This window comes from Parasteatoda tepidariorum, chromosome 1 (assembly GCF_043381705.1).
Source record: "Parasteatoda tepidariorum isolate YZ-2023 chromosome 1, CAS_Ptep_4.0, whole genome shotgun sequence".
Lineage (NCBI taxonomy): Eukaryota > Metazoa > Arthropoda > Arachnida > Araneae > Theridiidae > Parasteatoda > Parasteatoda tepidariorum.
Window position 1 is genome coordinate 97,122,772 of NC_092204.1, and position 27,632 is coordinate 97,150,403.

Here is a 27,632-nt window from a genome sequence, read left to right on the forward strand (position 1 = left end):
GCAGCTCAGACGTCTTTGGTCAACTAACCGGTCCGTCTGAATTCAGGGATTTTAATAAATTAATTCTATCACAGTCATAATATACATTTGTAATTTTTTTTTACGTTAGTATTAATCTTAGAGGTTCCTTAAAATTTTTTTTTTCAAAGTAAGTGTTTTTAAAAGTACATATTTGAAAGTTGTATGGTTTAGTTAATAACTTACGTTAGAAGTGATTTTGTTCCATGAGTCCGAATCTTAAACATTTGCACTTTTTCACACAATTGAGATGTTTTCAGGTTTTAAAAAGGGGAGAAGCAAACAGACATAAAAAAAAAAATTTTACCGAGAAAAATGTTCTAAAGTGACACATATTATTATTTTTTTACGATAAAAAATTACCCAGGGCTGCCTGAATTTTCTCTGAACTTTGTTCCTGGGATCATATTCTGCACCTCTGCTGAGCCTCTCAGCTCCCTTGCCCCAAAGTGGCACACTTCACTATACCCCCCTTGTCACACTATTTTGCATTAACATGTGCTAGTAGTTTAGAAACAAAACTCTTGATACATAAAGTATTTCAAATTATGTTTTTTAATTTTAAATATGTTTTATTAATTGCATTTGTGAGCGTAACAATAATAATTATATGTGTCATATATGATATTTAAAATATAATTATAAATGCTAATATAAAAGAAACCATATAAATATAATTAATTTCCTGATTTTAAATATTTTTATGTTAATGAATCTTTTAGATATTTGACTTCATGACCATTTCCTCGGGGAGATTTCTGTATCCTGATCTGTGGCAGAATAATCGCCAAATCTTGGAAACTTCTGGGCAGCGCCCCGCGAGAAAATAAAAAATAAAAACATCCCAGAAAGGAACCAACTCGAAATATTTAACTTGTAACCACTCCCAAGCAAACATCTACATGTTTTTTTGAAGAAAAAAATTTGCAAATTTAAAATCTATTTGGCACCCTGGCGATTGTAGTTGGTGCAACAGATCAGGATATGGAAATATCCCCTTTTCCTCCACGTCACAATTTCAGGAAGCCGATTGAAGCATAATAGCAGGGAAATATTTCCGTATCAATGCCTGTTCATATACAATCTCCAAGGTGCCCAAAGAATTTTAAATTTGCAAAATTTTAAAAAATAAAATAAAAAATTTATAAGGGTTTGCTTGGGGGCTAGCTATGTCTTACTACCCCTCAAGTTGGTTCCTTCTGTGGTGTTAATTTTAGTTTCTGGTGGGCCATTGGTTGGAAGGCGCCATAACTGGGCGGAGCGATTATTTTTCTGCAGGTATTGATGTGGAAATACTCCCAACATCTTTTATGAATGGCCCATAACCTAATAATTTATTAGTTTTAGGTTTTACTTATGCATTTTATCGTACTAAGAATGATTCAGAGGATAGTTCTTATTGTGTGACCAAAGAAAGGAAACTATGAGCTGAGAAGGAAACATGAAATGAATAAAAATATATAAAATTTAACAGAATTATGGGTTCACAATTCATCACAATAAAAGGTAAATATATTCATGAGAGAAGTTATAAGGTTTGAGTAAAGATTATTACTTTATTTATTAGTTTATGTCATTAATATGATGATACATCACTGGTTTGTTATTTTTGTAAAGATAAATTTCGTACCTATTAACAAATCCTGAAATTGTTCTCAAAAAATGTCCAGTTTTTGTCCTTAAAAGTAACCAAGAAGAAACTCTCATATAAATCTTTGCCAAATTGATCTGCGCAGTTTAAAATTAGAGAAATGTGATTTTTTTTTTTTTGATGATGAGATGAGTAATACTAATGAGCAAATGAGTAATACTAACAAATTTCCCTCAATATTTAAAAATATTGACTGTGGGATAACGATAAAGTAGTTTAATTTTGTTTGTTTTTGTTTATAATTGTAATATTAAAAAAATGTTCGCAATGGTGACAAATTTTCAAACAGCGTTCCTGTATGTTATATATATATTTCCTCATTAAAATTAAAGGTTTTAATCAGAGAAATAATGAAAGGGTAGTTTATGTAAATTTTTATTTGATGTTCGAAATAGACTAAGAACTAATAATAATAATAAAAAAACTGAGTGTGGATTAAAGTAATGATACTTTAAATTTATAACTTTCCATTTAAAATAATTATCTATTTAATTAACATATTTCAATTTCAACTTTACCAATTTAATGTTTTATTTATATGACTGAAAATACTTTTAACACTTCATGTATAGAAAAATAAAGAAGAATGACTTTTTCTGATAAAAGTAATTTAGAATTTTTTTTTTCCGCATCTAAATTTTTTATTTGATACCTGACTGACACATTTGGTCTTTTACTTTATAAATTCATGAGAGTATTGAGCTTGAGTAAAACCAGCTATGATTTTTATTTTTCCAGTGATTAATATGTTATAATTATAGTTTTAACTGTTTTGGTTCAAATTATTAAGTACTTAAGTTATAATATTGCTTTTAAACAAAATTTAAAATCATAATTTTTATCATCTCTGTTTGAAATTAAAATTTTAAATTAGAACTGATTACTAAATACTTCCATTCAGAAAAAGCTGCAATTTTCTTTTTAAGTTGTTTAATTTTGCCATCATACAGGTAAACCTGCCTGTGTGTTATTTTCTTATTTTTCTTAATGGAAAATTGCGCATCTCAAAGGACACCTCACAATTTTTTTTCTCACCCCTCTACAATTTTTGGCGTATTTGATGCACTAAAGCATGTAAATGAAGTTTCTGAACTTCCATCAAATGCATTTGTTTTTAAACTGAAACAAATATATTATTAATATTTTTTTTCAATCATCAGATGCTTTGCTAATTTTGCACCAAAAGAGACATTTTAAATTCTTTATCATATCAACAGTTTTAATCATAGAAATTACCTCTGAGATTATTTTAAAATCAATTATGAAATAGGAAAATAATAACAGAATATGTTGAAAATAAAGAAATCAAATGTAAGCTTAAACAGACATTACTACCTCTACTAGGAAGTCAAAACAAAAGAAAAAATTTGCGCAAAAAGTTTCACTCGTCTATTGCTTCTCCTCCAACTAATTATTATAAAAAAAATCATTTTATTGCAGACTAAATCAGCTAGGTCTTATCTTAACACATTGCTAACTGGTGACAAACTTTTCATGCCCAAAAGTTGTCGACCGATGTCAACTGGTCATTGTATTTGCAATGTCGAGTTAGCTCATCATCAGTCGACAATGTTTTGGCTTGAAATCAATCTTTAAAGTGATTTACTTACTTTACTTCAATATTCAATTACAAGATAATAACTAGTCACACGGAATAGTTTATGTGTGAAATTGCCAGTCAATAAAATGTCAAAAGTTATGTGTCAATTAAAATATTGAAATTGTAATTACAATAACAAAATATTGTAATCTACTTTGAGAGCAAATTATTCACCTGTACAGTAGCTTTTTTTAATGTTTTATTTTACATAGTTTTTAAATTAGTTTTTAATATTTATATTGCTGAAATGCCTGCTATTTGGAATATTTTTGAAAACTTAAAGCTTGTGATTTTTCAGGTATAAAATTGTTCTCCTTTTATGTTGATAAATCAAAGAAATTTCTGTATTGTGATCTGTCGCAGAATAATCGCCAAGTTGTGGCAAATTCCGGGCAGCGACCCGCGAAAAACTGAAGACGAAAAAAAAATCACATAAATAGGCCAACTCGTAGTCACCTCTGGGCAAACAAGTACGTGTTTTTTTTTTTTTTTTTAAATTTGCAAATTAAAACTATTAGGCATCTTGGTGATTGTAGTTGGCATGACAGATCACGATGCGGAAATATCCCAGACAGATCTGTGCAACTTAAAGGAAACAGTACATTCAAGTTTTTTTTCTTGTTATTGCTTGGAAAATATTTCTGCTATATTATTATCATTAATTTTCCAACGAGGCTTTTTCTCGCAAATTGAAATTTTCTAAAAATTAAGGTGAAATTTAACAGCATTTAGGAAAAAAATTAAGTTTTTATTCAGTAGGGTGACCTGGGGTAATTCACGATCACTCTATTTCTGGGGTAAATAATGATCACCTAAGTTTTATTTTTAAAAAATAATTTTTTTTTAAATTTGAGACATGGACAAGAATGCTTGTACACTTTACTAAAGTATAACTACATTTACTTAATAATAGTTTTTTGTTTAATCTAACAAAATAAGTATCTTTTAAAATGCTTTCTGTATTTTCCATTTCAAAGATGGGTTTCAAAATGTGCACATTTCTGCAAAGATCCCCCTCCTTCTCTTAATAATAAATATTTTGAGTTACTTTCTTTTTCTTTGATATAAAAATAGTGTAAGCTTTTGTTTAATTGTTTCACATCTACTGTAAACATTATAATTGATTATAGGAAACTATATCAAATGTTGCCCCCTACAGATGGGGTAATTATTGATCACTGGGGTAATTCCTGATCATTGTCATTTCTTCTTATAAATAGTATATAAAATAGCTAATAAATAGCTAATTGTCTTTTCTTAAATAACAGTTCATATTTATTAAGTGGAACAACTATAAAATATATTTTAACTGTCATCACAAAATTTGTTTTTAACTGTATACAAGACTGTATTCTGATTTGCACCATTTCTGGTTTGTCTTACCTTGCTTCTATCTTAATTTTATGTGTGTACATTGTTAGAATAATTTTTAAGTTTATAAATTAGCCTAGTATAAATATGGTGAGAAATTATAAGCCTAAAAAGGATACTAAGCTTCTAGAAAACAAAATTAGTGAATTTCTTTTAATGATTGAAAATGAAAATTTCAGTGTGAGAGCTGCTGCCAGAGCTGTTGACATACCTTACTTAACTTTACACTTTCCCTTAATGAAGTTAAAAAATCCAGCAAAAGTAACCCATGTGGGAACTCTCTTATATTTCAGAAGAACATGAGAATGAGTTGGCTGATTGCCTAAAATGTATGGCACGATGCAAAGATTTTTGAAAATTTAAAGTGTTAATCGTTCTTCTTGCTTTTAAATAAATCATTTTATTAGCTGCTTAAGCATATCTTTTTGGTTTATTTGTTTGACCTTGATGTCTTATTTGTTAATTATCATTATATAATTATTTTTAAACGGCCCCTTTACAAAAAAAACTGGTGATCAGTAATTACCCCAGAAGTGATCAGGAATTACCCCAGAAGTGATCAAGACCAGGGGTTATTCCTAATCACTAAAAATTTAAAATGTTTTAAATTCTAGTTGGATTTTCAAACAAAAGAAGGTGGCATTGGACTCATCTCATATAGCCTCAAACTTCCAATAAATATTAAAATTCTATTTTGAATAGTTTTTGCACAAAATAGATGTTTGTGTTTTTTGATCAGGAAGTTTTTGATCAGTTTCCCCAGGTCACCCTATATTTTAAAAAACAATTATGCAAATAAAAAACCTTGTTGAAAACATTTATTCATAGGTATTTTCTGATTTATTTTGTGTTTAAAAAACTACGAAAAGTTTTGTTTAATTGAAGTATATATTTTGTTTATAGGGATAACAATAATTCTGATGCCAGGATGAATCTTATTCTCTTCTGAAATCCCATTTTCATAACATGGGTAATTCTGAAATTGTATGAGACTTATTAACTTCTGAGATTCATGACATGAAGATGTCTTAAAGTCTAACTGTTCTCGACTCCATTTTAAGAGCATCAGGAACTTGAGGTTCGTAAAAATATTTTTAAAAATGTATTGAGAATAAATTTCATTTTCACGAACATGTTATGTATAGAGAATTATTCAACATCTCTTTCAACTTAGTAATGTAAGTATAACGGGTAAAGTATTTTCATCTTTCAACTTAATAATTTTATCTTTTTATATTAAAAAAACTGGATATTTTTTCACAATACAGTTAAAAAATTTTAGTATGAAAAAAAAAGTATTTTAGGTATTTTTTTATGTAATTAATTTTGTCCACTTTTATCCTTTTTGTATCCAATGAATTTTCTTTTAATTTTGTTAATCTTGTTCTTAACAAAAAAAATCAGAATCAGCTGGTTTAAACCAATGTGTTTTGAACTAAGTCTATTCTCAAAATTTCTTCAAAATGAATTTTTTAAACAAATTAGTATTTTTTTCAATTACTGTAATTTTTGGTAGATGTGCCGCATAACTAATTAGAATTGGATCGAAATAATATAAGCCTGGAACAAACTACCATAAAATAGTTTTCTATGAGAAAAAAATTAATTGTTAAAAATTCTTAAGATTTGCATTGACGAAGACTTTCAAAAAAGCAAATACTTTTGATATTTGACTGATTAACTAGCTAATTTGAAATCCTTAGCGTGCGCTCTGTATATGCAATATGTTTTTTATTTATTTGTGCAATATTTTCAAAATACATTACTTATGTGAAAAAGCATTTTAACAAAGAAAGCATTCAAAGTCATTAAAAATATTTTTGTTGTATATTATTTTATTTAATACTGCATTATGTTAATTAACATGTTCATATACTTATTGTTCCTTTATGCTTAAATATATAACTGAATTTAATTTTTTATTTATTATCATGTCATTAGATCTAAATCATACTTTTTATATGTATATATTTATGCAAACCAATTGCCATTTTTACCCCTTTTCATCATTCTATTATTTTCAAATACTTTTAATTGAAACAATATATTACTATGAATAGTTCATGAGAATAAAATGTTGATTTATAATTAAATCAACTGTTATAATATCATAATCAATTTTTATTAATACTACTGAAATAACAAATAACACATGCACTACTCATATTTTGAATTTCCTATAAAAAGGAAATAGCTGACTAATTTTAATAATGAAATGCTGTTAAATATGAATACTCCAATTGACCCTTAAATAATATGATTAGATTATAAATTTCCGTATAAAACTAAGAAAAATAATACAAAGAGAGTTATATTTTTGATGTGAAAAACTTTTTTGTTTTCTGGTGCTATATTATATTTAATTTGTATAGTAAATTTAGTTTGTTTAATTTTAAGCAGACCCCTTCAGACAAAATACAACCCTGTTTTGAAATATTCCGCAGTTAATATGTCCGTAGATAACTCCTTGATTGTAATTTTTACTTTCTTGTTTTCAGTCTCATTAGAAAGGACTTTTTCCCTAAAGTAAAGGATTTTTTCTGAAGATGGACATCAAACTGTGCCTCAATCTAGAATGACATAAATTGGGATGAAAAAGGTCATAAACAAATGTAAGTTTTTCTTTCATTATTATTTATCAATTTTATAAGAATTGTGATTCATTTATCCAACAATTTACTACTATTTTTTTTCTTTTGCAATTTAAGTTTAGTATTTGAAAATATTTACTTAAATTGCAAAAATTGCATCTCAAATCTTAAATTGCAAATTGCATCTCAAATATGTTTGTGAATTTATATTTTTTTGAAAATTACTTTTGCTTTGAATATGGTATTTTTGTACTTCATTTTATTTATTTTTGTATTGCGTGTAATTATAATAAAATTCGCACAGGTTTTTACAAAATTTTTCCTTTGGAAAAAGTGTAAAGGAAGATTAAGATTAAGTTCGCTTTTAAGTATAAAATTTTTTTTTAAAACCCATTAAAGAAAGTCATTTTTATTCTTAAATTACTTTAACTTTCATGAAGTAAGGAAGTCAATAATTATCTTTTATAAATGTGTAAGCAAATACAAAACTTTCTTACTGTAGTTTATTTTTCTTTTCTTTTAAAGTTAATAAATATATTTACATTCATTTGTTTTTAATGTAACTTGCTTTGTTTTTTTTTTCTTTTATTAAAGAAATGTTGGTATGTTTTGTTATAAAAATGATTTATTTCTAAATTTTTATTTATGAATCAGTTGAACAGTTTTGGAATTGAATAAATTTATATATTAGAAATAAAACAGAAGAATCTTCATTCATATAAATTGATTTAAAACTAGGTGCAAAATTAAATTACTAAGTTCCCCATTTTCTACTATTATTCTTTAAAAAAACCTTTCATTATTTTTAATATTAATTCCGTTTTTCTGGAATACTATAAATATTATGTAAAAAATAAAAATCAAGTCATTCCACTACAACTATTGAGTTCTCTAAAGATTTACATAGAAATTTTTTTTTTATTTGTTCTTCAATAAAATTGAGATAATTTTTTTAATTTCTTATAAAATTTACTTTCTCATTGTTACATTTACATAATTAAGCATTGAAGATTATTGTTTCAAAAAATTATTATTCAGGTCTTAATATTAATGGTGGGCACTGAAGCTTGACTCCAACCACAATAAAATAATTATTAGTGGTTCCCAAGACTGGTAATCGATGTAAGGGTTGATATGCTGTTTTGATTTTGGTTTTTTGTCACAAAATAGCATATTTTATCATAATCTTGAAGATTTCACACTCTTTATATTCTGATTTTTTAAATTTAAATTCACTTTATTAACTTTTTTAACAAAACATCGGATAAATATGTGCAAACGCATGTTTGCTGATAAGAAATTTTTTTTTTTGTGTGGGCCTGCTTGAAAAAATCAATTTTTCCACAAGGTGGATTTTTTAAAAATTTATTGTGTACTAATACTTTAAAAGCAAAATAATTGCAAATTATTGTCCAGTAATGTTTAAAGGACAATAATTAATGTTTAATTATGAGGAAACATTAATATAGATAACACAGATACTTAATTTTTTCATCAGAATATACTAATGTTTAATTATGATGGAACATTATGCTCTGATAAAAAAGTTAAGTATCTGTTCTTAAATAAGAACATTGGGACTTCTAAAACCTTATGAATATATTTTAATTTATATAAAATTATAATTGAATATTATGTTTTTATTAGTCAAATTTTCATTAAAAGTGCTTAACTTTTAATTGAATAATTTTGCCTTTGTTTCGGCAGATTACATGGATTTAAGTTATATAACTAAATCAAATTACTTCATTTATGAAAAATTATCAATTTGTATTAAATGAAGTTATTTTTTATAACTTGAAAATGTTATTAAACTTCTAAAATAGAATTTATAAATTAAGTTTATATATTATTATAGAATTAAGAAACTGCTTTTATGTAATTTAGCTCTTAATGGACCAATGCTGCCATGGCACTTGTACTTATTCTGTCGAATGCCACACATTTGACAGCAAAAATCAATAATTTATAGTTGTTGTAACTACAATTAATTTAATTATAAATTTGTATTTAATTATAATTTTTTTAAATTACAATTAATGTTATAGTTGTAATTACACTTGGTAGGAAGTAAACTTGAATATATAACATCTATGAAACTTATTTGTATTCCATTTCTTATGATTTCATTGAAATTGAATTATGTTTTGGAACATTCTTTTCTCAGTTGGTAAAATTAGTACAAAAATTCAGTTACACAAATTCTTTCACATTAAAAAAAAGTGAAAATAAAAATATTTGGAATAAATATTGAAAAAAATTCTTTGTAACAAGTTTTTATATTTCGCTTCTAGGGATGCACCACATACTCCGTTGTAAGCCAATCTTGCTAAATATTCAGTTAGGCCAAGAAATTTCCTTTTTTTTCTTCTATTAATGAAATTGTTTATTTATAAGTGTATACAGTCAAATCCCGTTTTAACGAAATTTCAATGTGACGAATATTTTCCGAATCCAAAAATGATTCTCAATAGAAACAATGAATTAAAAATACCAATATTACGAAATTCATAATCTGATTTTAGAGAGTTGAAAATAAGCAACAATTCTCAATTTCTCTCATGATCAAAACACTTTTCCATTCTTCAAAAGTTCACAATGATCTCAGAATTCAAATATTTTTGCATCTTCAAAATAAAAAGTTTCAGATATGAAAGGAACATATATATATATAAAAAAAAAGACAAATCTCTCGGAAGGGACCACCCTGAAAAGACTAAACCCCATTCAGCCAACCAACCCGTTCCTGTTTGAAGAAGTAAGAATACATTTGGCTTTCTAAAAGAGTGATTTCCAGTTCAGTTGTTTGAAAATGTGCATTATTTGGCAAAGTTTGTAATTTCTACTGGTTCTAAATCACTTATACAGAAAAAAATTACTGATTACGTAATTTCTGATAGGTAAGTGATAATAAATCCATACTTCCTTTTAATTTAATTGTTTTTGTGAGCTTTTAAAATATTGATTTGATATTTTCTAAATGTTGAGTACAAATAGATCACAACTGTAATTAAATGCAATATTTATGATTTTTTTATGCAAAAAATTCCAATGTAACAAAATAATTTTGGTTAATGTTGAAATTCGTAATATAGGTATAACGAATTTTCGTTATTGCATAGTGATTGCTTCGTCCCCTAGGAATTCGCTAAAGCGGGGTTCGACTGTATTACAAAAATTAATGTTAAAAAGTTGATTTAGAGTTATTCATGAGATTTTCTGTAACTTTGTCGCCTTATGTTAAATGAAGTACTGTTTCAAGTAAATACAGGCCCTACACACACACATCCAGGCACTTTAAGTCATTCCACTTTTTTGTCATTTTGTTTAATTTAATACTATTTAAATTCGTTACAATAAATATCTTAATAAACTCTTTTAGAAGATAAGAATGCAATTAGGTCTTTGAAAATTTCTAATTTTTTAATAATGATGTTTCATATATTAGCGATTTATAAGTGTAACAAAGTTGTTTTGTTTCTTAATGTAACGTATAAATAAAATGGTCTAAAGCGATTTTTTATGTTGTCAGCACATTCTTACTGGCCAGAAGAATGGTAAAGTTTCTTAGTTATGCCGATCATCTAGTCTAGTGGTTACTGAATTGAACTACGGGGCTAGTGGTTATGGGTTCGAATCCCACTGTAGGCATGGATGTAACTTTCTCTTTCTGTTCTATGTCCTTTCTTCTGTGTGAATGTAACTCGACCTATAAACGGGTTTGTGGTTGTATGACATGGGCGACGCTACTCGGCCACGGTGGCTTAGCCACAGGTACCCACTGGGTAATGATAAGAGAGTAGCAGTTCTGGCATTTCTGAGGCCTATGGGAAATAGACCCCAAAGACACGCCATTGAAAAGAAAGTTTCTTAGTTATTTACTTTTAGATTATTTAATTTTTTATCATTTAAAGGTATTTACTTGTCATAATTCTTTATCGTTCTTTCTTAATATTTTATGTGAGCGAGTAAAATGCTGTATTTAATATTTACCATCAGCATTTTGCTCACTCACATCACAAAAATTTTTTTTTGGTACCTTGTAATTCTTACTCTGTTTTTTTATTTTTAATGTATTGATTTAATATTTTAAAAAATCACTATTTAAAGAGTCTTTTGAAAAATTAAATAGTTGTCTGAAATTTATGTAGATAACAAAATACTATTTAAGTTTTAGCTTAATAGTTATCAGTTTTAGAAGTAAATTTAAATTAAGATTTCCTGGTGCTCAAAATATCATGTTTTTGTCAAAAATCGATTAAAAATTCCATAATTTTCTGAGCACTTTTTCTTTTAACAGATCCTATATGCACTGCAAATGTATTCGAATCACATTATTGTAATTATAGTGTTAGCTCTTTTTTCTAATTATTAGTTTTTGTTTTCTAAACATATAGTTTTCAGCATTATACCATTAGTAAATATAAAAGGTAATTAATTGCTACATTACAAAGTTTAATTAATTCAATTATCATTATTTTTTCTCACATGTTAAGTTTGTATTTTCAAATTCTGAGATACAATTTTGTAAATGTGACACTATATATTTAAGGCAACTTTTGGGGATTCTTGTAATGCAGAAATAAGTCATAAAAAAATTAGAAAAGAAGAATCACTCTTAGAATTTTTTATTCGACAAGCCTTTTAACAAAAAAAAAAAAAAAAACATATCAGAACAAGAATAAGCCAATATGTACAAAATAAAATTATCAATTTCAAGTCAGCAAAGCAACAAGGGCACAGCTGAGTTTTATATCTCCATTTCTAAGAAACTAAATACATTTTCGAATACCAACAATTGAGAATCTCAATTCATTTTCGGCCTTTAAACTCACCGGTCATAACATTATAAGGCACCATAAAATCTATTTTTGTATAAACTAATTTACAAATTTTTATAACTTAATTGCCTGTACAAAATTTTTACAAAATAAAATGCAGCATTTATTTTATATTTTACACAGATAAATATGCTGCATTTATATTATAAGTATCTGAAGTCAAAAGGTATCTATCAAAACATGTAAATTGACCCATTAACAAATTCAATTTCAGAACAAATTTTAAATGATAACAATTCTATTCCAGTTTTCCAGTCCTTCACCACTTTTAGAATTTCATTAAATTCAACAGTTATTTTAAAAATTATCAACTAACTACAAAGAGTGTGATAATTATTAAATGATATTTTTTTATTTGACACAAAGAAGTTTTTACAATGAGTAAAAGATAGAACTTTTTCTAAAATTATATATAATTGCTCACTACACTTCTACGACACTTGTAATTAAGTGAAACGTATAATCTTAATTTTTAATAGTGTCATTTCTTTAAATCATTGTTGATTTTTATTGCACTTTAGTAATAAAGTAAAAATCTATATTCAAATTTCCAACGTTACTTTTTTTTTGCTGTTTCTTAATTAAGCTATTTAGAATTATATATTTGACTGTACATGTGTATTAAATTTTTACAAAATTATTCACTCTTTATAAATATCTTTCTTAAAAATATCTTTGTATATTTATTTAAAAAACACTAAGAAAAAGAACAAAATTGTTTGAGCAAAAATGTTTTCTTTTGAATTCTGTACTTAGATTTCAAATTTAATCTTTATTTTTAATTTGAATAATACACATAAAAGTAAATTACTATATAAATCATAATGGTTTAATTTAATTTTTATTTAAAATTTTTTATAATTATGTTTTTTGGCCATATTTGAAACACTTTTAATGACATTATTATTGAAATTTAATGTTGATGTTAGATTTTCACTTTAAAATAGACCAGTTTTAGTGTAAAAATGAAAATAAAAATTCTTTTATTGGTTCTTATTCAAATATTTATAACCTAATTTATTAAAATTTTCAAAATAAAAAACAATACTATAATAAGGGACCATATTTTCATAAATGTGAATCATAAAGTAATGAAAAAATAGTATGAAAAATATAAATTCCTAACATATAACGTCAATAACTAAAAAATTTTTTTTTTAATAAATGGCTTTCATAAAATTTGAGAGTTCAAACTACAGTGGATTTCACCACAATCTAATGATTCTATTTCCTAAATTTTTTGGTCCTCACACATCGAATGATATGGTTCAAAGTGTGTTTTGTGGTCTGGGGAGTTTCATAGGATATTCGTCCAGATATATGCATAATATCTGTTTTTATAAGTTTGTTTCATGCCGATAGTTACACATCAATTTTGTGTAATATTTCTTTCTTACGCAATATATATATATCTAAAGTTCCAAGAAATTTTTACATTATTAATCAATGTGAACTACTTTTTTTTAAACAGTATATTAACAAATTATTTTAAGCTAGAAATTTTGCTGTTAAGAAATTGGTTGATTTTAAACCTCATTTTATGAAAAAATCTCTAATTTGTTACAATTGCAATAAGTTGAAAAATTATAACAAATGGAACCCTATTTGTATAAATAAGTGTACAGTTTTAAAATCTAATGTTCTAATTTGGGTTCATGCTTTACATATTTGACAACAAATTTAAATAATATTAAGGTACAAATAGACTTTAAGTTACACTTTTAGCATTAACCTTTCACACTAACCCACATTCACATACACAAGTTCTGAAGTCTCTGTGCATGCCCACAACACTGATCACGGAAAACAGCGCACACACATTACCAGAGTTCCCTCTGGGTTATGGAAATTTGGAATTGTTAGAGAATTTGGGGGAAAAAAAGGTCAGAGGATTGTCAAGGAATAATGTGGTTTTTTAGTCAAAACCAGGGAAAGTCTTGCAGCAAACCCAGAAAATAAACAATTTTGAAATTTAAAGTAACAAGTTAGACATCTAATTTTATTATTTCTTGTAAAATGTTGCACACATTGTTAATTTTTTTTATATCTGCAATAAAGTTTTAATTATTAATAAATAAAAATTACTTGGTTATCAAATTTCTTTTTTCAGTTCAATAATACTATAATTTTTAATTTTTTATTAAACTTTCTGTATACATTAATTTTGGTTCTAAATTGTAAGTAAAATCTCTTATAACTGACTCTTCATAAACTATACGTTGAATTTTTTAAAATTTTCCCCAGTTTTTGTGCAAAATATTGATTTTATCAATAGTTAAATCAAGTACTAAAATTTTGTTTTTTGCAAAGCTGTAGCATTTGACATATTTTCTGTGACAAAGTAAGTTTCATTGCTTATTGAATAAAAAAAAACTTTTTTTGCATGAAATATTGCAAAAATGTAAAGTGGAATTTCTTGGAAAACCTAGGAAAGTCAGGGAATTTTATATCTAAAAATAAGTGGGAAACCTGAATTACATCAGAACATGCATGCGTCAAGGGGTGTAAAATGTTAGTGTTAAAAGTTTCTATTATTTGGAGAATTTTTTTTTATTTTTTATAATTTATATTATTTGAAAAATACCACAATGATGTTGTGGCTAGTAAGTCTGAATTAAAAAAAAAATTCCTGTTTGTGGTCTGAGTACTTAGTCACTCCTCATACCAAATGAAAATTTAAGAAGTCTAAAGACATGTGATTTACGGTTAACAGTCAAATAGGTAAAATCTTACTGTATGTTTTTAAAATTTGTCAAGACACTAAATTTCTAATATAAATGTGGGCTTTAAAAAAAAGAAATAGAACTTTTGCTAAAGGTGTTGTTTTTTTAACAACTTTTCAAACAGAAAGGCATATTCAGTAGGAATAACATTGAAAAAGAAAAGCCTTATTTCAAGTATTCAAAACATCATATTCAAAAATTTGGCATTTTTTTTTCTTGGACATGAATTAAGTATCCCCTTATACTTAATTGTAAATACAAAAAAAAATGTGATAAAGCTCTATTGGTCCACAAGCTCCTAAATGATGCAAACCACATCAAAAATAATACAACACATAGGGCGGCACAATTTAGGAGGGAATCTTATCTGGTCCAATCTTTCTTGTAAGCGACGGACATGCTGTCCTTGGTGTCCCCTCGCTGTCCACACATAAATTAAGGCACACAATAGAATATGGCACATGACAAACCATCGTCTTTAAATGGGTTCTCTTCCATCATCAGTATAAACTTTATTATCATCAAAGGATTGATATGAGGAACGATAATTTTTATGAAGTTTCAATTCAACAGAGGTTTGTGGTGAATCAGCGAAAAGCCAGCAAAAGATGAATTCAGTGTTCGATCTCGAGCATTTAAATGATATGGCATATTCATTTAGGTAAAGTCTGGTTTCTCCCCCCAAGGGAAAAACAAATCGTTCGGCGAATTAAAGTCCATGTCATCACCGAGGAAGTCCAAAGTGTCTTGACCATTGGGGAATAAAGAGTCTGGTTCACAAGATAGGGAGTATGATGAAGACGAATTCTGAAAGTTGTTTGATGTTGATGATTGAGCGGAACTTTCACTGTGTATTGGCAGCCAATCGATGATGTCGTTTTCGGTCCCTATATTAAGAAAAAAATAACTATTAAGTTAAAACAAGATTTGCATTTAGTCAGTGTTTTCATCATAGAAAAAAAGTGGGTGAGAATTTTTCCACCCTTTCTCAAAAACAGAGTGAGATTTTAGAAAGTTAAGTGAGATTTCTAAAAACTAAAAAAACACAAATAGACTTGAAAAAAAAATCATTTCTTTTATTATAAATTTTTAACGTTATAACGTTTTAACGTTTGGAGTTCTATTTTTTAAAGCATTGAATATTTTTGCTGCTTTATCATAGAAGATTTTGCCTTTACTAGGTATTTGTCCATCTTACATTAGTGCATAAAAAATTTGAACGTCTTACATGAAAAAACCTCACCTACGGTAAACACGTGGTTGCAGAGAAATGTGTTCTGAAAGGGGTTCCGTGGTTCGGAAGGGTTGTGTTCTGTTGTTCGAAAAGGTTCTAAACAATACTGGTAAATATGGAAGCTAGATAACGGGGCAAATGGTAAAAATAATGAAAGATCCAGGAAGAAAAGTGAAACGGATTTTATTCTAAATGGCGTAATTCGAAGCTTTTTCCAAAATGCGAGAAATTTGCGAATTTTGAAATTGATATATAGAATGCGCGAATTTCTCGCGGTAATAATTTTTTAATGCGAGAAAAGAAAAAAATATGCGAGGATCTTGCGTTCTCGCGCTGTAGTGAAAACATTTAGTACATATTTCTAATTTAAAGTTGCTTTTATGAAAGGCCCTTTTTAGAATTCTTGGACTATCCAATATTACTTGTGCTTGACCTGCTAATCGAAATATTCCATTAACCGCTTTCCTCATTATCCCGAGTTAACTGGGGTATGTATATATTAAAAATATTTATTATCCCGAATAAACTCGGGCATAGCAGAATTCGTCAATATGTTTTGTTTTTATCACGTTTTTACTTGGCCGAAAGCAAAGCAAAAAATAATGATAATCTGCTGTGATTGGAAGTTTGCCTATTTTTGTTTGGGAGTTTTGCTGTTTGTGGGATTGCAGACGTGTTTTGTGCAATTGTATATACGATGGTTGCTGAATTTACATAAAAAAAAGGAGTAAAAAAATGGCGTTCGCGAGAGAAAGTAAAAGCAATGCAGGTGATTTTTCAGATTATGAAAATGTGAACATATACAAAGACTAATATTTAACTTTTTTATTTGCCCAAGATAATTTGGGATAGTAAACTGATGGTAAATTAAATATTTTTTACACATAAAAAAATTAAAATTTCAACTTAGAACTTGTGTTTCAGTTCCTTGTATTTATTAATGAAATAAAAAAATATGTTGATTTTTAAATTTTTTTTTTCTTCATAAAAATTGGTAGGAGAAGCGGTTAAAGAAAGTAATCAATAAACTGTGAATATCTAGTTCGTTTTTAATGATAGTGCTGTATAGTTATGTGCTGTATAGTTAATTTGAAAATAACTATTTAATAAGTAAAAAATTTATTAGATTAATACACTTTGAAAATATTAATTAACTTTATATTAATAAGGTATTAATAAATGAAATTTATTTCATAAATAAAACATTTCTTAAACAGCTATTTTCAAATTAAATTGAATACTAAACTAAACTCAGTGGCGCGACAGCCCATAGAGGGCCAAGGCCTACTGTGCCCATCTCAGTTTTTTTGACCTTGGGCTCTGGGGTGCTGTTGTGATGTCAACCGACGTCACCTTCCGTCATCACTACGAGTCAACGACGACAGCCTGTAGTTTCTGAATAGCGGCGCTGCCTTACCTTTCCAGAGAGTATATATACCCATTCGTAATAGATGTTCATCGCTAACCTTGTTACGTGCTGTAAGCATGTTATTGTTATGTTATGTTTTATTGTTTTATTAAACTTATACCTTTGTTATCATGTGTCTTGATTGGATACCACCAAGAATATCTCACAATACAATAGGTGCAGGAGCAGATGTTCTGGTCAGGTGGTCAGCCGATCGCGGAACCCCCAGTGTTTAGTTCCCAAGCATGCTTGGTACTCATTTATCGACCCACTGAAGGGATGAAAGGCTGAGTCAACCTTGCCCGGCTCGAGGATCGAACCAGGGACCTGTGGCACGACAGCGCCAAGCGCTACCGGTCAGTCAAAATTGAATAATATACAGCGTAATTATTGAAGAGAAACTAGATTTTCACAATTTTTACTGACTTACAAAATTGCTCGTATGGGTAATTTTGAATTGGAGCAGTAAAACCTATTTGGTTTTGTAAAATAGGCAGAAAGATATTTTATTTTAAGCAAAACGTCTAAGTTGATAATTGGATAGAAGTTAATAATTCTTCAGTGACAAAAAAAAAATCAAAGAGAATAGGAGAGAAGGTAGATGATTATCGAAATGATACAAACTTTCTTTTGGAGCTGAGTTATGACAGCATATTATTGAAAAAAAAATTATAAATGTTTGTGAAAAATAGCCAATCAATTTTGGTTCACAGAAGTATGTAGATAATCAAGGTTTTATCGAAAAAAATTTTAATGAGAGGAGGAAAGAATTTTTTTATAAAAATGTTTTATGTTAAATAATTTACTATTTTGATGGAAAAATATACAAATTTACATAAATTATATAAAAAATTTATTAAGTTTTACAATTATTTTCCAGGATGCATTATTTATGAATGGAGATAGCTACATGTTACATATGGAGATAACTACATGTACACATAGCTGTCTTACATGCCATAGCCTATAAGACAGCTTGCATTTTCACCTAGCATTTTAACTTTGAGTAAGTATTCCTTCAGAATTTCATACACCTATTAAGCAGTTTTTTTTTGCATTTAAATCTTGATCCATAATTCTGTCATTGTTCATTTTCATTATTCATGTATGTATATTTGTATTTCATTGTTTTTGTGATCCCATTGTCATCAAATGCTAATTTTATAGTGTAGATCGTTTTTGAAATTAGCAAATTCTCATATCTTTTGTTCAGAAATTCCAAAAACTTTAAATTTGAGATATTTCGCTTTGAGAAGAAAAACAGGAACTCTTGATACTAATTAGGAAAAAGATAATGAAGATTTGTTACAGTTAGGACAAAACACCTCAAATAGCATGTTTGAAGTTTACATGCATCAGTTGATGAAAATTGTTGAAAATATATCGATAGTTTGAATTTGACACAATTTAAGAAAATGACGTAACTACAGATTGTGCCTCATATATTAAAAATGTCTTTTTTTTATTTATGAGCTAATTTTCTTAATTTTGGTGTCATTTGAAAAGAAAGTCAACACTATGTAATTAAGCTATTAAAGTGCTGAAAATATTTATATAATCTTTTAAATTTTTTTATTAAAATTTTTGGGATTTTTTTTTTTAAATTTTAAGAATTTTTTTACTGGGAAGTATCAACTTTTAACACATAATATTAAATATACTTTTCAACATAAAAAGAATGAAGAGAGTGCTTTTTGTTATTAAAAAAATAAATAAATGAAAAGTTTTTTAACCAAAATACTTTTTTATATCAGAAAAACAGTTTCTTGACTTCAATTTTTTTCTCATTGTGTTATGTTTTTCAATATTAAAAGTATAATATATAAGTGGATCGTAACCAAATTAATTGAAAAAAAATTTAGCATAAAAACAAAATTTCTTGACCTATTTTGGCTAAAAATCACTTTTTATATTTGTACTGACCAAAAACAAACAAAAAAAAAACACTCCCTTGGTTTTCTTGAATTATTTTGAAAAACATGACATTTAACATTGCAAGAAAAACTATTGATGTGGTTTTCCTCTAAAAAGAATTCTTCAAATTTGCAAAAACAAATTCCCTGCAAAATTATTTAAATAAATTTTTTTAAACTTTATACTAATATTTTTAGCTTTTTTAATAACTAATTTACATCATGTTGACTTTTTTTTTCTAATGACGCCAAAATTAAGAAAATTGACTCATAAATAAAAAAAAAAAGAAGATATTTTTAACATATGAGCCACCATCTGTCATGAATTGAGTCTTTCAAACTGGCCCCCTAACTAAAATATTCTAAAATAATTATTTTAGCCATTTTTTATTAAGAGCTTTTATTCCATAAATTGTCATGAAAATCTGTGACATGACATCAACAGCCATTGGTTTAGTTGTATGTTTTCTGAAAAAGGAGCATTTTCCTCACATTTGAACATTCTTTTCTCTAACCTCTTAAAATTGATGGGCTTGAGGAAATAATCATAAGCCACACTTATTCTATGTTTATTTAGAGATCAGATCATGTTAGAATGCAAATTTTTTTTATATCAAAATCTTCAGCATTATTTTTTAGAACTATCACTAGTTAATAGCACAATATCTTGTTGCCTATAAGAAAATTTTGTTGATTTTCACCAAAATGGCTGTGTTGAAAATTTTAAAAGCAAAAATTAATGGTGGTCCATTGATCTGTAACCATTAAATTTGACTAAGACCACCTTAAAATAAATTATTAGGGATTCCTCAGACCAATAATAATAATAATGATAATAGTTGTTGTAATTTTTTTTTATTTAGAATTTTGTCACAAAATAGCATATTAACATTACGAGTTCTCTGGATTGTAGTTTTTCATTTAAATTTACTTTATTAAGTTTTTAAAAAAAATATATATAATAAAGACATGTAAACAGGTCTGTGAAAATGTGTTCGGACTAGTAATACCTTTTAATTGCTGATTAGTAATTAAATTTTCTTAATTTCTACCACTGGCTTATTGTCCCATGTTCTGTGAGTGTTCTTTTGACCTAGGCTTTACTTTCCACCTTTTGCTAATAAATTTTATGTTATGTTTTTTTTTAATTATATACTGTGCCATTTTTGCTCTCATACATACAGAAATAATATAAAGGATATTACAATGTAAAAAGCAAAGTCCACACACCTTTGTCGTTTATAGATTTCAAAGAGCAGTTGACACTTGATTTATTAACCCCATAATCCAAGGAGGCTCGGAGTTCTTGAGGCAAGGATATGGTCAGAGTTGGGTCCAGTGTGGAGGATACTTGATCATCACCGTCCAGTCCCAAGTCCATATCGTTCAAGTCCAGAAGGGGACCAAAGTCCAGTGAGGCTGTGGTCGAGCATCCTGTCTCCCCAAATCCAGCGGATGAGGGTGGAGTCATGTCCATCACAGATTGTGCCAGGTTGATGTCAGGGGAGTTGGGACCGTCCATTGAGTTGACCGTTGTCGAGAGGTAGGAAGTGGACGCTTTAGAAAAAAAGACATCACCTGAGGCAATGGATGTTTGATACAGTGGAATGGAGTCTCCATTGTTTGATAGGGGTGTCAAGGCTGATGTTGGCTCTTCAGCTGCACTGGGAGGTAGATCTTTGAGAAGAAAAACAAAACATTGCTAGCATAACCCTGGTGTGTTTTGGACGAAATACTGTTTTAAAAAACTAGAAAGTATAGAGTGTCCAGCAGAAGACCGAATGATATCAAAATTAAAAATCTTGGAAAGAAAAGATAAGTGAAATGATACATATGGTATGTTTTTTGTGTAGGCTGTAAAACATTTTGACATAAATTTTGCACTTTAGTTACAAAAGTTACCAACATATGGCATTGTATGTTGTATAGTATTCATGAAAAGCATACATATGTTATAAGACTGTAATTTAACCTGAGATATTCCAGTACCAAAAACTACGTTGCTCAGTACTATACAAGGTTAAGCCTCCTAACCTGATATGACAACCTCTGTTCATGTTTCAATGCTAGAACGGATCGCTCTGATTATTAATGCAGCGTCATCTGTTGGCAATTTGTGTAACTAAATTCCAAGTTATACATAGATATACTGTTTGTTTCATTACTATATCGCCTTTTGTTTCCTGAGATTTTTAATTTTGCAATCAGTCAGTTTTCTGCTAAACTCCCTGTATATGACATAATAATATTATATATAAAAAAATGTATAAAAATATTATATATAATGTGAAAAATTTGTAACAAAATTTGAGGAATCGTTTATCAAGGCTAAGCGTGATTAAATCAGGACTAAAAGCATCAAGCTAGTTTTGTTGTCAGATATAGGTGAACTTGGATTATCAGAAATGTCTTTTGGTTTCATTCAAAAGTCAAACTGACTTTAACATTTTAATCACAATTTTATTATAGTTAGTGTTACGCTAATGTTAGTCAATATTGACAAAGAGTCAACTTTTCAAATGTTTTTCACCAAAGATATTATTTAATAATAGTTAGAAAAGTTAATTTCTTATTATGTTACACAGTTTTGAATGCTTAAATGCTTATGTTATCTATTTACTTTTATCATTTTTAAACTATTTGATATACTTTTTAATAAGTTTAAATACCGATTTAAATATGTTTATCATAAAATTTTTCATTATTAGGTATGCAACGCAAGATCATCATAGAATTTCTTTCGCATAAAGAAACACCACCACTTTTAGTTTAAGCCTTTAATTTGGAATGCATTATAGTAGCAGACCATACTAGGAATGAATGATATAAATAAATATTATTTGTATGATTTTTTTTTAATTACGGAAAAAAAAGTATTTTACAGGTAAAAAATACTATTATGTTGATAACATATAAAGAAATCTAGATTTTAATGCTAGAAAACTGGATCATACCGCTCGATTTATCTGTCAAATGAGAATGTGCAGACAGCATTAGAAAATGATTTTATGCTATTGAATTTTTATGTTAGAGATATTGGTATTCCTTCGTTAGCAGGGCACAACTATTTTTTTTCTCCCAGAGGTTAAACAACCATTTAATAGTGCCTGTCTACGCAAAACTGCAATTTATTTGTCTAAGCATAAAAGAACAAATATTTCACGAAAAATATTATTAAATATTTATTTGAAAAAATTAAGCTTTTTTTTTGTTGATAAAAATGATTAAAATTATTTTGAAAAAATTATTAAAATTCTAAAGAAAACAAGAATTTAGATATTTTTCCACATGAATGAAAACCATTAAAATAATCTTTGCATATTTTTAGGAGCCTTAATTAATGCGGTAATGGAGAAGCTTTTCAAATTTTAAATTCGAAAACAAAAGTTTTTTATTTGTTAAAAATATTTTATTCTAACAAATACTACGCTATTTTCATAATCGCATAGGTCTCAGACTGGTGTATGGACAAAACTTAATCTAACAGTTGTTAGAAAAAAAAACGATTTTTTTTCCCACATACATATGTTCGGAACTAGTTACGACAGTCCCTCTCTATTAAAATAGCCTACTATTTGCTAAAAAACGTTCATTCATACTCTATGTCAAAAAAGTATTTTAAAAAACAACATTTAATTACATTTTTCAAATAGTCAGCTATTTAAAGCAGTGATATACAATAAAGGTAGGAGGTTCAATAGTTAATAGGAATCAGGCTGTTTTCCGGGAGGTCTTTAAAATACGATCTAAAAATACATACCTCCACTCGCTATGAGTACTGCTAGGACATCGTCTACGGCTTGACTCTTGACAGATGTTTTGTGTTTTTTAGGATGGCGCGGATTTCCATCATCTCCCGTCACGGGATGCTGCTGCAAATATTCCAACCCCACAAAACAATTAAAATTTACACTTGGGACACAAAGAGAAGAAGAAAAAAAAAAACTAACAAACGAGATTTTTTCTTCTTCTTTTTTTAAAATATTTTCTGCATTTTTGGACATTACAAAGGAAATGTTTCCAGTATCTGGAAGGCTAATTAACTATTTTAAAAAGAAAATTCTTTCCATTAAAATACTTAATAATTATATGTGAAAAAAAAAGATTTTTCATTCTCCTTCTTTGCGCCTGACTTCGTAACTTAAAATATCGTCTGCACAAGCAAGGTGAGGCCTCTGGAACCATTAAGATTGAAGACTAGTAAGCAAAAATATGATAATTCAAATCAAAAATCGTTAATATTCTTTTTTTTCTTCGCACACGACTTTCATGTAGCCAGCAGAATTTCGCTGAATTCGCATTTTTACTTCATGTAAAAAGTTTTAATTTATTTATAAACAGTTTTACTCTCTTATTAGAAATTTCAAAGATTCATTCGTACTTTTACCCTCGCATTATAAGTTTCGATTATTCATTCGCAGTTTTACCTTCGTATAAAAAATTTCTGTTCTTCACACAAAACAATATGATAAATCGATTTCCTTTTCTGACTGTTCGAATGCTTTTTTGTTTGCAAGAGCTTCAATTCGATCGTTTTCTTCGCACACGACTTGCATGTAGCCAGCAGAACTTTGCTGAACTCGCATTTTTACCCTCACATAAAAGAGTTTCAATTATTCGCAGTTTTACCTTCTTATTAAAAATTTCAAAGATTCCTTCGAACTTTTACCCTCGCATTAAAATTTTTATTCACCTTCATATAAAAAATTTCAGTTCTTAACGCAAATCGATTTCCTTTTCTGACTGCTGGAAATGATAACTCAAATTGAATGCTTTTTTATTTGTTTCGTTCGATTGATCAAGAGCTTCAATTTCATCATTTTACTTTATTAATACATATTTTATTACTTCAAAATAATTAATAATATTTTAACAAATCGAGCACTGTGTCTCGCAAATGTTTTGAAGAGACAGATGATATTTTTACCTGTTTAACCTTGTTGAGGTGCCTCGTGGCTGCGTCGTAATCAGGAGGGGGTCTCGATATTTGAAACTGAGGATCGGTGTTACTTCGTGTAGGTGGAGGCTTACACAATGCGGAGAAACTAGGTAATGAAGATGACCTGTTTCAAACATGAAAATTAAATAAAAGACACATGTTATGAAACATTATTTGCAATTATAATTGAAATAAGTGTGTATAATCAGCCGGCCGACCCTCTCTAGTTTGATTTAGAGGACATATTTTTTAGAGGGAACGGTCGCCTCCCCCCCCCCACAGCTTTTAAGTGTGAGAGGATTAATTCTTTTATTAAAATCTGATACAATATAAAAATGATTTTTTAAGGCAATTTTACGTACTATATAAAAAATAAAAAATTCTTTTTAAATAGTAAACAATACAAGTACTAACAAGAAGAAACACGCTTAACATTAAATAAAGGACTTTGTAAAATAATAACACGGGATGGGAAAATCAGAACAGGGAAATTTCATAAAAATACCCAAAAAGCCAGGAAAAGGAAATAATTTATAATTGATATAAAATTGCAATATTTTTTTTAACAATTTTGGTCTTGTATTAATTTTTTAAAAAAATGTTTATCTTCCATTTGAAAAATGTAAGTGTTTTAAAATATATTTCATGTATAAGAATAATATAACTATATAATTAACAATAAAATTTATGCCACCGTTTAGAAAAACCTGGAAAATTCGACGAATTTAGTCTGAAAAAAAAATCAGGGGAAAGTCAGGGAATTTATTTTCTGAATGTTTGTGGCCATTAAAATTAATAATTTTAAAACAGTTTTTATAACTTTTAAAATTTATTCTTTTTGTAAATACCAGGTTTTATTTCTAAAATGTTAATAAATTATCTGATGTTTAACATTTATGTGTTCAAAAGCTTTAATTAAGAGGCAAAAGCGTGTCGCAAAAACAAACTAATAAATAAAAAGCTATATAAATAATAATAAAAAAAATAGTCTCCTTGCTGGTAATTATCGTAATGCATGATACTCACGCTATAGCGGGAGAATACTTTTTAAAATATCTTTAGAGCGATGCTTACAAATGTAGCTCTTTATTTTCAGTTTAACTTTATAGACATTAAGAATTTTTTTGCAAAAGATGAATTTTATGTTTCTTAATTAGCTGTTTAATTATTAATGTAATGATCATTCGCTGTTTTTCTACGTTATTTAGTAAATTAAGATTGGATTTAACACTTTTTATCGGATACTTAGAAAAAAAACTGCTTTGGAGTCACATTTTTAACCGAATGTTTCACACATTGATAATTTTTTTATTAAAGAAATGATTACTTAAAAGCAGTTTATTCCAAGATTCGGTCATGTCAGCTGTTTCAGAACACTAATGAGTAGTTAAACAAGTACTCAAAAAAACTTTTTTTTCCCAATGCCCTCCTGGGGAATAACCTATGTCATACAGGCATCTGAAGGGCAGATTTGTTGGGCACTTTTCCAGGGGCCCCATATTAGGTGGGCCAACGTTGCTTCCACAGTAAGGACAGATACTACAGAGAATGAAAGAACATCCATGCCTTGCCCGGGACCGATTGCCGCTTCGAACCCAGAACCTTTCTGATGCAAGGGCAGTTCCCCGACCCCTACACAGGCCGGTCGGCTGTACTCAAATATTTAAATCCATATTCATACCTGTTTGTGAGAACGTTAGGTGGCGAGATGACGGTCGTACTTGTTGTCACTGTGTCGGATGTGCTGGAAAATATCGGTATAACACCGGGATAATCTTCCTCCACAATACCATTGAAGGTATGTTCTGGATTGAGGAAATCAGTCTTTTCTTTTTTCACGGGGGATGACGGAGGAAATAAAGTTTTTGCGACCAGATCAATGTCGACATTCAGGGGTCCACTCTTGAGAAGAGCCGTCAAAGTGGAGTTTGGATTGGAGGAGGAGGAAGAAGACACAGGAGTTCCATTAGCTATAATGAAAGTTAAACACAAATCAATTAGGGAGATTTCGCAAATTTACGTTACCTTCCGTACGCTCCCATACGTAAAATTTCAAGTAATTGCGCATGTGCTCGTGAAAAAATATCAAACTTATGTAAGTGAAAATAAGAGATTTTGCGAAAAGTTAAAAACGCTAACGGAATATAGGTGTTGCCCGTGGATTTGCCCTCATGGAAGTACATTGATTTAATTATGAGACATGCCCGCAATTGTGTCAACGTGCGTTAATGTTATGCATTGAATTTTAGTAATAATTTAAAATCTGTCCGGCAGCCATTCAATCACACACCACCGGAAGTATGAGTTCAGGATAGTAGGCAGCAGCAGTGTTAAAATTATTTCCATCTCTGTTGTGATATAAAATAGAAAACTCATTCCAATGCTCCGTTACGAGCTGTACTACTTCCTCACGCACCTCTCAAGACATTACTTTAGTATTGTACAATATATATATATATATATATATATATGTTTGNATATATATATGTATGCATGCATGCCAATGCTCGAAAAAGGCCATCTTTGTCACCAATAGTAGATTGGAAGGACGGTATGAGGTATCAATCATACCATCGTTTATTCTTTAAGTTACTTCAGCCATTTTAGAAAGGATCAAAAATTAATTTAAATAATTAATTTGTAACTAAGTTTTTATTCCTATGAAAATACAAAATTATTCTAACTAAATTCTTAACGTATAGCTAACTGGTCAATCCTATTTAAATTATTACTTAAGACAACCTTATAAAATGAATAATAACTATAGTGTTGCCCGAGTTTATGGTGCCACGTAAGGAGAAATATTGATAATTGAGTTTTTCTGAAAATTAATCGTGACTTAAGAAGTTACCTTTAGACTGTAAAAAGCATCTAGGCGTCGGTAGATCTAATGCTAGATTTTTTTTTCCAGGTAAAATATTTGTATGACTCTGCTCCGCTACAGTTTTTGCTGGTTGGCAAAAGATGCAATGCAAGAGAGCATTGTTAAAAGAATGAATTCAAGATAAAGGAACGAGATTATCAAATGAAGTTTTTGAAAGAGAAAGATTCTTTGGTTGTACTAGCTAGAAAGAGGTTGCTCATTGAATTTTAGACGATGTCTTATATCTAAATTCTAAAATAATTTATTGCTATGTTTTATTATCAAATTATGTATTTTTTTAAATAAAATTTATCTTGATTCATTATTAAACATCTGGCTTGGAAATATTCGTCGACTAACATAACTAGTAACAGCTCGGGTATAATGGCAATATTATATTGGTAAAAAAGAAATGCTCTTTTTAAGAAGATTTAAATTAATACAATAAATGATAAGACCACGAATGATTCATAAACTGCT

At 28.3% G+C, this 27,632-nt stretch overlaps 1 protein-coding gene and 1 long non-coding RNA gene across 9 annotated transcripts in view; one reads left to right on the forward strand and one right to left on the reverse strand.

Moving 5' to 3' along the window:
• On the forward strand, positions 1-27,482 carry LOC107441646 (uncharacterized). Of its 5 annotated transcripts, none has more exons than XR_006224671.2 (8): positions 1-148; positions 1,360-1,524; positions 3,633-3,739; positions 5,544-5,718; positions 7,139-7,252; positions 18,318-18,443; positions 20,596-21,186; positions 27,201-27,482. It is a non-coding gene; the product is annotated as an uncharacterized lncRNA (long non-coding RNA). The 5 variants fall into 5 exon arrangements; XR_002376863.3 differs by having other exon boundaries at positions 9-148; positions 3,568-3,739; positions 20,596-21,066; XR_006224669.2 differs by having other exon boundaries at positions 12-148; positions 3,568-3,739.
• Positions 14,879-27,632, reverse strand: part of LOC107443971 (myocardin-related transcription factor A) — a 267,460-nt gene continuing 254,706 nt past the window's right edge. For all 4 annotated transcript variants that reach the window (XM_071184277.1, XM_071184272.1, XM_071184274.1 and 1 more), the window contains 5 exons: positions 25,971-26,259; positions 24,278-24,413; positions 23,111-23,222; positions 20,581-21,027; positions 14,879-15,682 (listed from right to left, as the gene is read on the reverse strand). In XM_071184277.1, coding sequence (XP_071040378.1) covers positions 15,453-15,682; positions 20,581-21,027; positions 23,111-23,222; positions 24,278-24,413; positions 25,971-26,259 — 1,214 coding nt within the window. In that variant the 3' untranslated portion in view covers positions 14,879-15,452. The remainder of the gene's footprint in view (positions 15,683-20,580; positions 21,028-23,110; positions 23,223-24,277; positions 24,414-25,970; positions 26,260-27,632) is intronic.